The sequence below is a fragment of the Cupressus sempervirens genome, chromosome 1 (genome assembly GCF_028749045.1).
Source record: "Cupressus sempervirens isolate cs-2001-9-10 chromosome 1, ASM2874904v1, whole genome shotgun sequence".
Classification (NCBI taxonomy): domain Eukaryota; kingdom Viridiplantae; phylum Streptophyta; class Pinopsida; order Cupressales; family Cupressaceae; genus Cupressus; species Cupressus sempervirens.
In genome coordinates this window covers 535,422,979-535,439,535 of record NC_143118.1, presented here as the reverse complement: position 1 = coordinate 535,439,535, position 16,557 = coordinate 535,422,979, and the positions used below count along the sequence as shown (strand labels likewise).

The 16,557-nt window shown below is 41.0% G+C and overlaps 1 protein-coding gene across 1 annotated transcript in view; it reads left to right on the top strand.

Moving 5' to 3' along the window:
* LOC149578572 (Flavin containing amine oxidoreductase family) overlaps window positions 1–16,557 on the top strand; it is a 238,478-nt gene that overhangs the window by 59,136 nt on the left and 162,785 nt on the right. Inside the window, exons 4-6 of the mRNA XM_089829938.1 lie at window positions 10,088–10,235; window positions 10,365–10,445; window positions 10,937–11,108. Coding sequence (XP_089686064.1) covers window positions 10,088–10,235; window positions 10,365–10,445; window positions 10,937–11,108 — 401 coding nt within the window. The remainder of the gene's footprint in view (window positions 1–10,087; window positions 10,236–10,364; window positions 10,446–10,936; window positions 11,109–16,557) is intronic.

Below are 16,557 nucleotides of genomic sequence, written 5' to 3'. Positions count from 1 at the left end.
CCAATAACACACTTGAGTTTTCTACCACATGTCATGTACCATTGTACCCGAGGGAAAAGTACCTGAGAGAAGTACTCAAGGGAAAGCAACCAAGGGAAGTACCTAAGTGAAACCACCCAAGTGAAAGTACTTGAGGGAAGCACCCGAGGGAAACACCTAAGGGAAAGTACCCGAGGGAAGTCTGTGATGTACCCATGTAGAAAACTTTGTGTGTGAACACTGAGTCCCTACGCTTGCAAAAGTATGGTTTGTATGTTGAGAGAAAAGAGGGGACTATATAATGTGAGAGATAGAAGGTGACTGTATAGTGGAACTAGTTGAGAGATCGTATGGTATGGTGAAGAAGTGGTCCGTACGGTGAACAAAATAGACCATGTGGTGGGGAATGCTGGGTGATCATATGGGTTATATAAATGATGTCATATGGTGTTGGGCTATGTTGTATAGTGGTTGAAGAGAGGTGGTTGTATTATGCGGTGTTTGCATGCACATAATGGGAATGACATATGATCAAGTCTTTCCTTTTAACGCTAGATATTTGTTGCATGCAATCGCCCTTATCTCTTTGACTGAATTGGTATCTTGGAAAGTAATAGATGAATACTATTGTTTGAGGGAATTATGAGTTGACGCACATTACAACTCTAAGTTACAAATTGGCACAAATGGAGATTTTTCGCCAAAATATTAGTGATACAGAAATAATCCAGATTAAACAATGATAGTACTTCTAGTCACAATGGCTTCAAATAAGAGTCGAATAATTACAGATTTGTCTCCAAATGAAGGCAATCGACAAATTTGCCGCACAAAGTGAAATATTGTAGTGATATTTCCAATGACAAACTAGGGTGGCTATATACCATCGAAACTACAGTCACAAAATAAGGAGAATCTTTCACCTCTAAGTGGCCGACAAGAACTCCGACTGAAATTTGCAATACAAAATAAAAGTCAAGACATGTACCTTCTACATGTACCTTTTGGTTTTAAACAATGTAAGAAGGTAGCTTCTCATCATGATGTTTGCTTCTTATCATATTGCATATAAATTTGCACGTGAATTTCTTAGATTTTCATAATCTTTATGTGATTTTTATAGATTTTCACAGAAGTTTATTTTCATGAGATTTTCTCACCAAACTTCATAGATTTTCTGGCAAATTGGTGAATTTCAATTTCTTCTCATGAATTTCTTCATGTGCACGAATTTCTACCTCTGTCTCTGTAGTGCTCTACAATTTTCCTTCGATTGTTTCTTCGTTGTCAGCTGGCTCTTTCCGCCCTCATGGAGACCTCACTGTCACAACAATCCTCTTTGACATACCAACGACTTTGTGAAAGGTTACTCAAGCTCAAACTTGAGAACCTCAAAGACACTGTTTTGTCACTATTAGAGAGTATTTTTGATCTGAAATTGCATACAGACTCAAATTCTTCAGACATTAACAACTTCTCTGCCACCCTCACCTCTAAGACAACAGGTATCAAAATACAATTTGACTCTCTTATTGAACAACTAGGGGATTTGGAGACTCTTAAAAACAAACAGTTGGAACTTGCCGCTAAGAAAACTTCCATACTCTCTAAAACAAAACAAGTAATGTCTTGGACCACCATTTGTAACAACACTGACCCTTCACCTCTTTTGGGAGTTGAAAAGTTAGTCTAGGGGAAGTTTGATAATGAGTGAGCAAGACATGCCCATGAGTGCAACTTGAGGGTCTGGGGACATCCTTCCACCACAACAAATCTTTTCATAGCTGGTTAGTCTTTCCTCAACGATCACTTGGGTATCTTTGATATCACACTTGAGAGATGTTGGTTCGGCTCAGATGGCATCTTTACCTTCGGTTTCTTTCTCTATTAGACAGGTTATAGGCTCTTATGACGAAGGGGAAGCTATTCCCTCTTTCCGCTAAGATCTATTTGGATGAGGATCTCACGAGATCACAAGTAGTGAAACTGAAACATTCTAGAGGTTTGGTGGTAGAGGCGAGGGACAAGGGGAAGTGAGCAGTTATTCAAAATCTTAGGGTTGTTCTTTGTGATTCACCTCCCCCTAGTTGGGAATAGTGATCGACTTTCATAGCCAAATGACGGTCTCACCAACAATTGGGCAAGAGTAAGCCCTCTTTTGGCTCCCTTCTTGTCAACTATTGGAATGACAATGGTACTTTTTGATCATTGCTTGGTCTCCTTTTTGGTGTTGCGTGTTTGACAGAAATTTTGGTTGTTATGGAGACTCACAAGAGTCTCGTCCGTCCTCTTTCTGGTGTTTCTAGATACAAGTGGTTATCGGTGTGTAGAGAGGAGGTTCGGGTCTCAAGCAGGGTGCGTGGTTCCGAAGGTGTTGCTTGTTTGATTAGAGACGACCTTTTTAGTGTTATCTCAGTGGTTCATTCTAACATTGCTGCTAGATTCATAGGGATTTGTATTCACCATACTAGTCGCCATCTTAGAGATATGTTTGTGGTTGTTTGTTACTTCCTGTTGACTTCCTCTCTGTATGCCGTGCACAGTGTTGAGGACGGTCACCCTTTTTTGGACTTGCACGAGTGTATCTCCAAGTTCTCTACTTTGGGTGACATCATTATTTTGGGTGATTCTAATGCATGGACTAGGGATATGCAATTTCCTCTACATGACCGTGACTCTAACCTGATTTGCATTCACGAGACAAAGCCCAATGGTTTGGGTCTCTAGTACCTCTTCGAGGATTGTCATGACCCTCTTTCATGCTACGACCATCACCTTCTTCAGTTATGTGAGTCCTCTTAGCATGGTGATCCTGAATGGTCTTTGTTGCTACCCCGACTCTAAGATTTTTACTTGTTGGCCTTACTATGCTAGAGAGAGTGTTATGGATTATGTCTTAGCTTGCACCTTGTTCATCTCCTCCATTAGTTGTTTCACCATCACCTGCCTCTCGTTGGCCGATCATGCCTGCCTCACCATTTTTATCCGCTTTTCCTCTAGTCCTTAACTCCCCCTCATCAACCCTTGTCAGCAGTTGCTAGCCCACTTACCTTTTTCCAATATCCCCAGAGAGATCAGGCTTTCTTTATCCTCCATCTTAGATGACTCCTCCCCCTAGATTACTTCTCTAATACTAGTCGGGTTTCTTCTATGTTTGAGTTGTTGGCTACTGCAATTTGGGAGTGGGCTCTTCTTTCCATCTGCCTCCACACCTCTCCTTCCCCTCTCAACCCAGTGTGCAGGAAGACATGCACTATGAACCAATGGTTTGACAATAACTATCAAGCCTTCCACTGCTTCTTGCGTTCGGCTTTCGTTACTCACTCCACCTCATAATCCCAGCTGTAAATTTCGTATCATTGCTTTCTTCACCTTTACATTGCTTTCTAGTGAAGATCCCTTAGTGACACACTTTTTTATTGGCCGAAGTTGTTCTGGTGCACCTTGTTCCCCCAACACCCCCCATCTTCCACCCTTTACCTTTGTTCTCTTGCCTCGCATGCCTCCACTCTCTACGACATTCCTAGCTAGCCCTCTATTCACCCCACCCGCCTGTCCACTGCTACTTATTTACTCCCTTCAACATTTATGAGGCCGTTAGATCTTTGAGATGTAACAGAGTGGCTGATGAGGAAGGGTTCTAGGCAGAGCTCCTCGTTGGTATTCAAGTTCTGGGCTCCTACCTTCTTGTGCTTTTTAATAGAGTTGTGTGCATCAATTTTCTGGACTCTTGGTTGAGACACCTGATTTATCCAATTCATAAATCTGGGTTGGTTCTGGACACTGGTAATTATAGGACCATCATGATCAGGCATACCTTTGCCAAACTCTATGCCATTGCACTGAATGGTATTCTTACTAGTGTACTTGATAGAAGATATTGTAGGGTGAGAGGTCAGGCGGGTTTTCAGGAAGACTTGCAGACCATGGACCATATCTTGGCGTTGTAGACTATCATTGAGGAAGTTCATCACCGCTCGATGAAAGTCTACTATTGTTTTGTGGACTTTTGCAAGGCGTTTGATTCTGTCCCCCAGGTGGCACTTTTCTAGAGACTTGAGATATTGGGGTTTTAGAGACCACTGACGGTGATCATGAAGCTATACGAGAATGTTGTGGGCAACTTTAGGACTCTTGAGGGGTTTTTGGACCCGACCCAAAGCACCATTAGGGTGAAGCAGGGTTGCTATCTCTCCCCAACTTTTTTTGGCATTTATATTGATGAGCTTGAGGCTTTCCTCCAAGATTCCTCACTCCCCGGTGATGACTGCTACTTACACTAGGTCATGATCTCTATTCTCCTCTTTGCCGATGATGTGATTCTTCTAGCCTTTTCTCCTAACGGTCTTTTGAGGCTTCTTGATAGGTTGGCCTCTTTTTGTGACTAGCGTCAACTCGTTGTGAACCCGAGTAAGACTCGGGTTATGGTTTTCAACAGCATTAAGTCTTCACACCATTTTTGCTTACAGGGCCAAGAGATAGAGATTGTTTCTTCATACACTTACCTTGGGGTGAAGTTCTCTGGCCCCCGCTTCAATTTGAGACCCACTATTCTACCTAGGATTAATAAAGGGTTGGGCTCCCTTGCCATGTTAGAGAGACAATGCTTTAAACATCACTTTTAGGACACTTCCTCCAAATTGTCCCCTCCTGGACTCTTTGGTCAAACCTGCAATCTTATATGGTTTAGTGGTTTGGGGCCTCTCTCTCATGGATTCGAAATAGTCCTTGGTTGAGCGGGTTCAAACGCTTTTCCTCAGGCGTATCATTAGATGTCACCATTCCACTCCCCATGTGTTATTTTGGCTGAGTTTGGAGCTCACCCCTTCAAACTTGCTGTCATCTTCAATCTGATTTGGTTTCTTCACCGTCTTTGGGGCTTTACGGATTCTACTGGCGGCCACCACATATATTCCTACTTGGCTTAGTGCTCTTCAATCATTGTTGTTGGTTTTGATTTAGCCACCGGGTCCGCTGTTGGTATGCTCAGGCCACTACTCTATTGAGTTTGATTGGGATTGAGATTGATCATCTCCCTCCCTATCAGTTTTCTTTGGATGCTCCTGCTCACCTCCGCCCCTCTTGTCAAGAGTTGAACGGGCATATGAGACTTGATATTTATAGACAATACATTATGACGACTTGGATCAACCCTCCGGAAGGGTTGCGTTTGTAGGTAGCCTTTTTATGTTGAGCACTTCTTAGATATCCATGATGGGATTATCACGCACCTTGCATATTTGACCTAGTGTTGGTGCCATGCCCTTCGTATCTCTCTCGGTTCCTTCAGAGTTGGATCCCACTGACTTAGATACTAGATTGGCCATCACATCGACAGAGAGGATCACATTTGCCATTTATGTACCCTTGCAGAGACAAAAATAGGGACCCACTTTCTTTTTTGTTGTCCCATCTATTATGAGATCAGAGGGAGATTTTACTATCTTTTTAGAGATTGCAAGTCCTTATTGGCGTTTTTCAGCTACATTGACTAGAATTGCTTGGCACGCTATCTCCGAGAGACCACCCAACTTCGAGACCGTACTTTGCAGCTCCTTTTTCCTTAGCACTAGGCTTTGGATCAGCGTATCACCGACTTATGTGCCCATGTCCCTCGCTAGAGGCATGAAGAAATAATTGTGCACTTCTGCTTCTAGCCTCATCAGATCAGTGAGACACTGTTGTGGACTCACCAGACAACCACACTCCTCATGCTGCAATATGTAGAGACAATCGAGGACCCTTGGTCACCTTGTTCCCTATCCTTTGGTGTTGGACTTCTTCCGGCCAAGCCGTAGTCCTTTCCTTGGTGTCTTCCTTTGCTTCTTTGTTGCTTTGTTCTTTCGCGGGCACCGTTTGGTGTCCTTGTTGTAGGTGGTTTCCCTTGTTTGTAAACTTTCAATCCCTTAGACCCTTGTTGGTCTCTTGTTGGACATTAATAAATATATCATATCTACAACCTACAAGCTGGTATAAATACCCCTTAGGATAAAATCTCAAGGGTTTATAAAAGGTGCCAACACGATCAACGCCTATGGACAAATAAAAATAAAAATGGGCCCAAGAGATAAATAAAGTTTCAAGACCATACATAAATAATTTTTAATTTTAAACTTAATAATATTAGGGACATTATAGTGCAAGTGAATCAAAAGTTGCATCGTATGTCCGATCTAATCACCTTGAGGATAGAAATCTGACATTAAAAGTATGGAAAGATGAGATACAAAAATAACGAACAAGGATAGAAGAACAACTAGATGCCATGAGACCCTAAATCAATATAAAGAGGAATATAAGTTGAAAAATATCGAAGAAACCTCATGAACAAGAAATCAAGGCATAGTTACCAAGCACTTAAGGAACTAGGTGAGAAAGGAGGAAATTATTGGACAACATAGCTAAAAACTATGACTTGAAGCATTGTATAGACTTTGGAGGAAACATATGAAGAAAGGTTTAAAGGAGATAGTTTTGGTTTTAAAAGCAAGGACAATTTTTCAGCTTATTAGTAATCCATTGCTTGCAATTGAAGCTAATGTGCCCTATGACAATTTATTTTTAAAACTGAATGAATAAGCTATTTTGGAATCATATAAAATTGGAGATGAACACAAAACCTGGGACCTTGATGCAACTCGTATCAATAATATGTGGAAACAAGTTTGGAGTAATACAAACCCTAGCAATGTTATCACTAATCACTCCCCACTCAGACTACGAGAGATTGCAGTTCGGATCAAGTTAATAAAGAAGATTCCTTCCTTTGACCGAAGATCAAATGATGCATGTTTGGGTATGGTGGAAAGGAGAAGCAACACTTCTAGCTCATATCACATACAAAATTTTTATTAGTACTATTTTTCTTTGATAAAGATGATATCAGTTGATGGTCAAATACCTAATGAACCATTTCTAAATTCATGGAGGTTAATGATTCAAATTTTGGTTTTCATTGCAAGGGCAGCAATGCCTACCAACATTCCAAGTCATTCGTAATTGTGATAAGTTGAAAAAATTGGGATTTTTCTATTGACTTTATTAGGGAATATATCAAGATTTTGACTCTATAATTGAACCAAGTCTATACGTTAGTGAAGAATAAGTCTAGCAATGTCAACTATTTCAGTTGGGATTTAAACAACAAACACCTATTAACATTCCAAAAGAGGCAATCACAAAATCAGACTATTATAATCAGAGTGGTGTGACATTGGCGTAATGATTCATTCCCAAGATTGCTTTGGAACCTTGTAATCAAGATGACTTATGAGGAGTATAGTAAAATTTCTCTTAATAGTGTTAAGATTTGAGGCTTTTGGAAGATAATCTTCTAAAGAGCATGGAAACATTTTACCTCGACAGTTTTCAGAAGACTACTTGACAAGACTATGTTTTGCATAGATGGCGCTACAAGGAATTGGATCTTGATGCAGGGTTCGTAGGGGAAGGAAAGAAAATCTGATCACCCAACATCCTAGAGTACACACAGAATAAAACACATTTTCAGCAACAAGAACCAACTTATGCATCAATCAAGTACTGATTGATTAGACAACTTGCATGATAAAATATACTATCCACTTCCAACATGCCCGGCTGTAAAGCCTTCCTGGTTGCAGCCAATACAATGGATTACAACATCAGAGCTTAAAGCTTGCAATCTTGGGACCTTCTTCTACCTCAGAACTTTCCTATCTCCTAAACTTACTTCCCTACATCTAATTCAAGTCCTTATATAGCCAACAAGACCACAAGGCGGCCTGTCAAGCATTTATTTACAAAAAATAGGTCCTGCCTTGGAGGAGAAAACAAAAGAACTATCTAATGATCAAAATAGAATCCGCACTCTTAAGAATAGGTCTACACATGATCCAAGAGATGTCCTTCAACCGCACAAGACACCATGCCATCATAAGAAACCACGCAGAAAGAAATTCCACACTACGTAGGATGAATCAAGCGAGTGAAGAAAGAAGCACAAAACTCCAAGCACAAGGAACATTAGATTCTGCGCAATTAGGGTAAGGATCACCAGTGGACCCAGAATAAGATGCCAACTGCGCAAAACTTGAAACCACAAGCAGCAATGACTACTCCACACACAACAAACTGGTACAGAAAACAAAGCAATATTTTTTTGTTTGGTTGATGCAAGATTGCTCATTGACCCAAGATGCTCCTGCATCAGATCTAGCATCAACTTGACAACTTAAGAATGTTTTGGGAGAGCATTTTCAAGGAGGGAGACTTTGATGACTCCATCCAAAGGAGCAAACAGAAAAGATTATCTTAAGTTACAACAGTTTTCTGTGATCACTGATCAAGAAGGAATCGAAGAAGGCATTAAACAATTTCCATATTGATGTCACTACATGAGTTATTGATCATGACAGGCAAGTATAAGCAATTATCCTTATCAAAGCCTCCATAGGATAGTATATCATATCGAGAATAAGAAATAAGCAGTCTAAAGATTAATATTCAGCAAACCAATGAAATTTTGTATTATGCCGGAGATTAATCAACAAGCTACAATCTGTGTATATACATTGAGGTCCCTATGATTATTGAATATTACATATAGTCACCCCTGTAATGATGTTTACACTGGCCAAGCAAAACAAAATACTAATCTCATCACGATTCCCGATTTTTTAAGATAGCAGCAGTGATAGGAATTTTAACAGCACTTATGTTGCATAGAAGAGCATAGATTCAGAATGAACAGACTCCAGTTTGACTTCATCAAATAATAATTGAACCTGTCCCAAATCAATCAGTTTGATCACCTTCATCTACATTATGAGTATCTACAGCAGCAGCAACTCAAAGTAATGATTTTTATTCTTTAAAGAATAGCGATCAAGCATAGGTACAGTGTCAAGTAAAGAATATCAAGCCTTCGAATGGAATATCGTCATTATCATAATGCTAATCTATGTATATCGAGTACAACTAGGACTGATAGCAGAAAAGACCTCAGCTGGCAACAAACAGTTATAAAGTTGCAACTTTGTTAATGAAATATTATCCTTAATCCTTGATTCTCTTAATCAAAAAAAATTTAACTTGCATAACAAGGATCAACAATTTAGATATATGTACCATAAGAAGAAAGTACATCCATATAAGTTTTGAACTTTTAATTTTCAGCTACAAGTGAAATTTTAAAAAGCAAAACAAAATAAAATGAAGTTTATCACAAATATCATAAAGCCATCATATTAAACTTATTGCGGACAAATCATAACCCGAGTCCAAATAGGCTCATCCCCAGATCATATGTTCAAAAGATTTTTTTTAAATCAACCTTGAAAACTCTGCTATCTAAAACACATGACAAGAGCTTATCACATAGATTCTAATTTTATATGTAATGTACAGTCTTACCCAGGGATGCGTCCCTGATATTTTTTCCAGCCATTCTTGTCCCCATCCTGGAAACGTCTTGGGGATAGGGGATGCTAGGGGACTTTGACTTTGATTTCTAGAGGGAATTTGACATTGACTCTAAGAGTAGCACAAATTTGACATATGAATTCCACAAATTCTTATATTTTAAGGTTTTATTATAAATAAGTGCATGTTCTATTCATGTTTTCATATGAATATTTTAAATTTCTCTACATATTTTAGTTTTCCTGTTGTTATATAGCCCTCCCCTTTGCTGTCCCCAAAATTGGCAGATCATCCCAGAAACTTGACCCCCTGTCCCCTACCGTACCCATCCTAGAAACCTGGGGTAACATTGGTAATGTATCCTAATCTAAAATAAACCTGCTAATATCTGAAAGCTGTATTTGAAAATTGCTTCAGATATCATTGTGAAAAACCATAACTTAGAAAGTAATTTACAGTCTCTTGTGCCCTTGCTTGGTTTCCATATAACATGTATACTGTATAGTAGATTGGTGTATTTCAGAAGGAGATTGTTTATACTTGTCTGTATATTTTTCTTGTTTTGTAAGGCATCATCTTCAATAATGAGGCAACTGGTTTGTTGTACACTTAACGAATATTTAAGATGCTATATATGTTCTAAAATAAATTAATCCTTTGGATCAGTGCTTATTCCGTCTAAATGAAACATCCCACTAATGTGCAGGTGTGTATGCTGGAGATCCTGCCAAACTGAGCATTAAGGCAGCCTTTGGAAAGGTTTGTAGGTTAGAAGAAAAGGGTGGGAGTATCATTGGTGGAGCCATTAAAACAATTCAAGAGAGCAAAAACAGTCCAAGGCCACCACGTGATCCGTAATTACAATACTTTGTCCAAATTTTTGAAAGCTTAAAGCAAGATATAAATGTGTTGACAAATTGTAGTTAGTAGCTTGTTATGTGAGCCAATTCTTGACAGGTTTTCAGAATTTGACCAAACTGCAGGCGCTTGCCGAAGCCAAAGGGTCAAACAGTGGGCTCATTTAGGAAAGGACTGACAACAATACCAAATGCAATTGCTAATAGGTATGACTATTGCCTTTGAGTTCCTTTTGTTTTTTTCCCCTTAGTAATTGATGTTTTTATTACTTCTTTCTAATGAATGTATTGTTTAGGTGGAGCAATTGCTGTATCCCTTATAGAAAAACCTTATCTTTTTCCTGAAGACATTGTAAGATCTGTTTTTATTCAAGTATTTTTATAAGAAAAATGTTTAAATAGGATCAACATCAATATTCAAGAATTGTGAACTGAGAACTACATAAAACAATGAAATCTGTTAATATGGGAAATGGAATCCTTTAAGATTTAACACCTTATTTCCTTCAAAGATTCTATGGATTATGATTTATATATTTCTTTGCATAAAATATTAATCTCATGAAAATGTTGGGCTGTGAATCTATTCTTGGATACATGATTTTAACACATTTGTTCTGTAAAAGTATGCTGCGTGCCTTTGTGGAATTCTTATATATGTCTTCTAATCAGGAAGTTGTGGGAATTGCATTTGCTAGGCTGGGTGATAAAGTTAAACTAGGTTGGAGGCTTTCGTCAATCAGAAAAATTTCTGGCGGTGGATATGCTTTGACTTATGAGACTCCAGATGGCTCCATTTCTATACAAACAAAGACGGTTGTACTCACTGTGCCATCATATGTTGCCAGCAATATTTTGCGACCACTTTCTGTAGGTATCTTTTCCTAATTACATTTCATGCTGTTATGGTGTGTTGGTGTTGATATTTGTTACAGATTCTGCCATTTGTTTGTTTGATATTGTGAAATCTGACTTTGTTTTTAAGATTTTTCTCATGTAGTGCAACTTTTATCTTGATTACAATTGAATATTATACAGTCAATTTTAGGATATCCCAACAATGTCTGCAACGATAATGTCTTAGCCTTTAGGTATGGTTCATTTAAGTTATTGCAAAGTGGCAAGCTTTTTTATGAAACCTAGCTTGATGGGATATCACTTTAAATGACTTAATTCGAATCTGCCTTGCTGTTGTAACAACCAAACCCTTCTAACATAATTCAAAACAAAATAGAATAATATAATTTTTTGTTAACGAATAGGAAAACTGAAAGCAACTTTCATTTTCCAAGGAGGATGAAAAGAACTACAGTTAACATTCCATTATAGTTACTAACTGCATTTCATATGAAGCTGAAAATTAACTACTTTCACAATTACATTCCAGGAAACAAATCATTTAAGAAAATAAATATTGCTTTAACAGAAACAAACAAACAAAATCAGAACCTGTACATGTTCTTTTCGATTGTTCCTTTCTGCAAATTCGTCGATCATGGGTGAAAGAGTATCATTAGGGATTTTTAGCACCCAACTATAGATCTTTCGATTGTGATTAACTGTCACCCAGAAGTAGCCTAGGGCCTAGGCCTTCCTAGGAGTACAAAAGCACAATTTCCATTTTCTTGCCATCTGAAACTTAGTGTTGAACCCGCAACCACCATGGCCATTCATCCTAAAGACATTATTGCTTACTATGTGACCTTCCTAGCTAGATTTTGGACTACTAATTCTAGTGATTGACGCATACTGCGTTGTAGCATAGTACCACCTTGGCCAAGGTTTTGAAAGTACAAGCACATATCCCGTGCATTTAGTCTCCATCAAACTTGTTCCATGGACCTCCTGATCCAATACGTTGGATATCTCTTGTCATCGGTAGAAACTGTAGCCAACAAGGTGTTGTCGTCGGTAAAGATTTTGTAGCCGACGGGTTCATGTCATCGGTAAAGATTTTGGCCGACGGGTAGATTAGTATTGTTATGTAGCCGACGGACCCCTTCGGGAAGGTTTGGCAGAAAGTATTTATACCCTATCTGGGATCATTGTAAACCATCTTATCACTAGTTATGTAATCTCTGGGCATATGCGAATAAAAGAGTATTGTTGTTGCTGTTCGTGTTCATTATCTGTGTGCATTTCTTAATTAACCTATGCGGTAAACATTTGGCGTCGTTGCCTTACGAACCTGGAAGGAGGGAGGAATGAAGCTTAATGCCAAATCAGCTTAACAAGGATCGAAATAAGATAAAGGGGAAAGATGGCATATGCATTGCGCAAAAAAGTTTAATTTTGGCACAGCAAGCCGAATGGAGAAGGAGGTTCCAAAAGATTGTCGATGGACACAAAAGTGCGGAAGAATTGTTGAAGGAGACTTGTTAGCGGGTGGAGTTGGTGGAAGAAGCCAGGGAGGAGTTCTTGAATTTGTATTCGCTGAGGGAAGAGAATCCAGACGGAAGGGAATCGACTCGCACGACTCGAAGTGCCGAGGGAGCACGAGTGTGGAGTGAACTCTTTGTCTGAGATACACTTCCGGAAGGGACAACTTCAGAAGATCCTTCTTCACCAAGGTTCGCAGCTGTTGAGACCGCTAGTGTGGGAGAATAGACCGTCGGTGTGGGAGTGCAAACCTCCGGTGTGGGAGTGTAGACTGCCGGTGTGGGAGTGCAGATTGCCGGTGTGGGAGTGCAGACCGCTGGTGTGGGAGTGCAAAGCCACGGTGGGGGAGTAAACACTGCTAGTGTTGTAGGACCGAACAACACCGAGGGAGCACGAGCATGGAGTGAACTCTTCGTCCGAGATACACTTCCGGAAGGGACAACTTCAGAAGATCCTTCTTCAGCAAGGTTCGCAGTTGTTGAGACCGCTAGTGTGGGAGACTAGACCGCCGGTGTGGGAGTGCAGACCGCTGGTGTGGGAGTGCAAAGCCACGGTGGGGGAGTGAACACTGCCAATGTTGTAGGACCGAACAACGCCCATGCACAAAATCCAGTAGGGATGGCGGGACCAAAAGAAAAGCTGCCGAAGTTCGATGGCGATTGTACAGCCGATCCCATTCGACACTGTAAAACGTGTGAAACTATCCAGAGAGAAAATGGCATAACTGATGCAGATGAATGGATGAGGCAATTTCTGGCAACCCTACGGGGTGTGGCAATTGATTGGTTTACTGATACAGATCCGCAAAAGCTAAACAGTTGGGACAACATTAAGGAGTTTATTGCCGAATTTCAACTATTGTGTGACGACAACGAAATTGTCACAGAGATATACAATACGAAGCAAGGGAAGAATGAAACTGTTCGCGTCTATGCTAGGAAATTAAAAGATTTGATAAGTAAAATGAAAAATAAGCTAGCGAACGGATTGCAGAAAAGATGGTTTGTGGAAGGCCTCCGCTTGAAGTTGCGGAAGATGAAAATTGTGCCGCCGTCGTCATACACAGAAGCATACAACAGAGCGATGAACTTGGAAAGCGAGCAGAGGATGAAAAAGAAAAAGAAAAATAGTTCCTCCGACTCCGATGACGACACGTCTTCGGGAGAGGATAGCAGTGATGATGAAAACAGTAGCAAGAGGGTCCGCGCCCTACAAAAGGACATGATCCGCATGATGGAGTTTAAAAACATGCAGAAGGAGACCAAGGGAAGTGAGCTATGGTGCACGAAGTGTAAGACGGATGGTCATACCAAAGGGTCCTGTCCAAAGAACCAATTCTGCGACATTTGTCAGATCATGGGCCATTCCACAAAAGAATGCCCCTTCAACATGAAAACCAGAGGACCTCAACAAGTGCTCCTAACACAGGCAGCTTCCACGTCCGGAGGGAATGGAAACGCAAACATTGATGGTGCCACTTCGGGTGGATACAAAAATAATAGCAGAGGGTAAAGCAACAACAATGTGAACAACAACAATAATAATGGGAGCCGAAGTCAAATCCAATATGATGCAAACGGACGGTCGATCGTTCAATGCCGAGCATGTAATTTGTGGGGTCATTTTGCATGCGATTGTACAATGGCAAACACACTGAAATTGTTATGCAGATGGTGCGGACTCAGAGATCATGAAGATGCCAAGTGTCCAAAATCCGGAGTAAACTTGATCACTGTTGGGACAGATGAAGAAGAGGTTCTGGCAATTACGCGGAGGCAAGCAAAAGAGTACCCAGACCCGGCGGAAGAAAAGAGGAAATTTGGGGAAGTGTGGGCGGAGATTGCAAAGGCATCGTAGGTGGAAACATCTCAGTTGAAGGACACTACCGACACTTCGGCGAGGAATTCTGCCGAACAAAACATTGTACGGAATTTTTTGCAAACAGAGATACCTGTCAAGATAAATGATGTGCTTCTTACGATGCCCTAGCTTCGATGCGCTCTCACAAATATTGCGCCGGCTCCAAGGATACCAGGAGAACAAGGTAGAGGGAAGGAAATTGTTGCAGGCGGAGAAGACCAAATGTTGCTGGCCCTCACATCCAGCTGGCATCCCGTGGTTGTCGAGATGGGGATCCTCAGACACGTTCTCATAGACACAATAGTCGACGGAGGGTCCAGCGTAAATGTCTTACCTGAGGAGACTTGGAAGAAGCTAGGACAGCCAACATTGTGGCCCCCTACATTTCAGTTGCTCACAGCGGACTAGCATGACATTAAACCTCTGGGCGTTTTGATGGCACAGCCGGTAATGATTGGCACACAACCGTTCCTACTGGACTTTGTCATGATCCCGTTGAAGAGAAAAGGATACGACGCCATCCTTGGCCGTGGATGGCTTATTCAAGCCAGATTCATACATGACTGGAAGAACACCTTGTCACTTGAAAGTAAAGGTTGACGATTTGTCATTGATCTGCACACCCAAATGTTCGGAGAAGAGGCCTTGTCATCAGATTCCGAAGAAGAGGAGGATGAAGGCAGACAATGTATGGAACCAGAGCAAGAGGGAGTCCTGTGGTTGGACAGAGGCTCAACAGATGACGATCTAGACTCAGTGAATGGTCTCTTCCACTGGCAGATGGAGGACTACGAACTGTTTCATAGCTACAACTGCAATGTATTGTCAATTGAGGAAGGTGCGAGGATGAATGAATTTCCAAAGGAGTTCACTGAGGTAAAGGAGGGGGATGCACCGTTGGATGTTAACCCGCTCATGCATTCACTGAGGGGAAGCCCATCAAATACATCAAATACAACGAAGCCACACTACAAACCATGAATTTGGGAGATGAGGCCGATGAGTCAACTTCAAAAAAAGTGGAGCTGCAGCATAATGAATTAGAGAAGGAGATCGAGGTTACTGTGAAAACAGTGACAAAGCAAGAGCTCTCGGAGAAAATGGAGATCAATGAAATGGTGGAGAAAAAAATTGAGAACGAAGAAAGCGAGGGCAAGCGTAAGAAGAGTAAGAAAAGAAAGCAAGTGAACAAAGTAAAAGGAGGAGAAGTGAAGGAAATCATAGAGGAAGATAGAGAAGGGAAGAAAATACCATCGGAAGTAAAGAAGAAAACCATAGCGGAAGAAGGAAAGGCGGTTACGGTTGAAGTTGAGGGGAAGAACATACAGTCCAAACCCATAAAAAAGAAAGATCCCACTGTCCGGTACACGATGAATGGACCGTATAGAAAGAAAAGAATGCATTGCACCATAAAATTAGTTGAAGGGTGCCGACAGCAAGGAAATAATCTAGATGCGTGAGGACCGCAGGCGCAGTGGGTGACAGAGGTGACACAGAACAGATGTAAGGCGAGGGGCACTGCCCTTTGACCCAGCCCTATATTGTGACAGGGAGCGCACCCCAGGACCTCGCGGGGGCACTGCCCCTCGACCCCGCCGGGGGCTTTGCCTCCTGGACCCCCAGTCATTGCAGATATCAGTCGTGGGAAGTGTGACCAGTTGATGAGACCTAGAGCTGCTGCAGGCATGGAGTGTTTCTGTACCAGAGGCACTTGGAGTAGGTGTTGGACGTGAAACTGTCTTGGTGGATGCATAGAGAGCTTGGGAGGAGTTGATCATGCAGTTGAAAGCAATTCAATGATGCTTAACTCAGGGTATCCAGCAGTTGAAAGCAGAGAAAGCGGCACGGGTAGCTATCAAGGTTAGCTTGATTAAGGAGACAGTATGGTGTTCACGGAGGCTGCAGATGCAACACATTTTGGAGACCAGTTAGTGTATTTTGTTTTGTTAATTTGTCCTGGATATGTTGTAATTGTATTTTGTAATTGTTGTCTGGAGACAACTTTTTCTTTTGGGGGGGATGATGTCGTTGGTAGAAACTATAGCCAACAGGGTGTTGTTGTCGGTAAAGATTTTGTAGC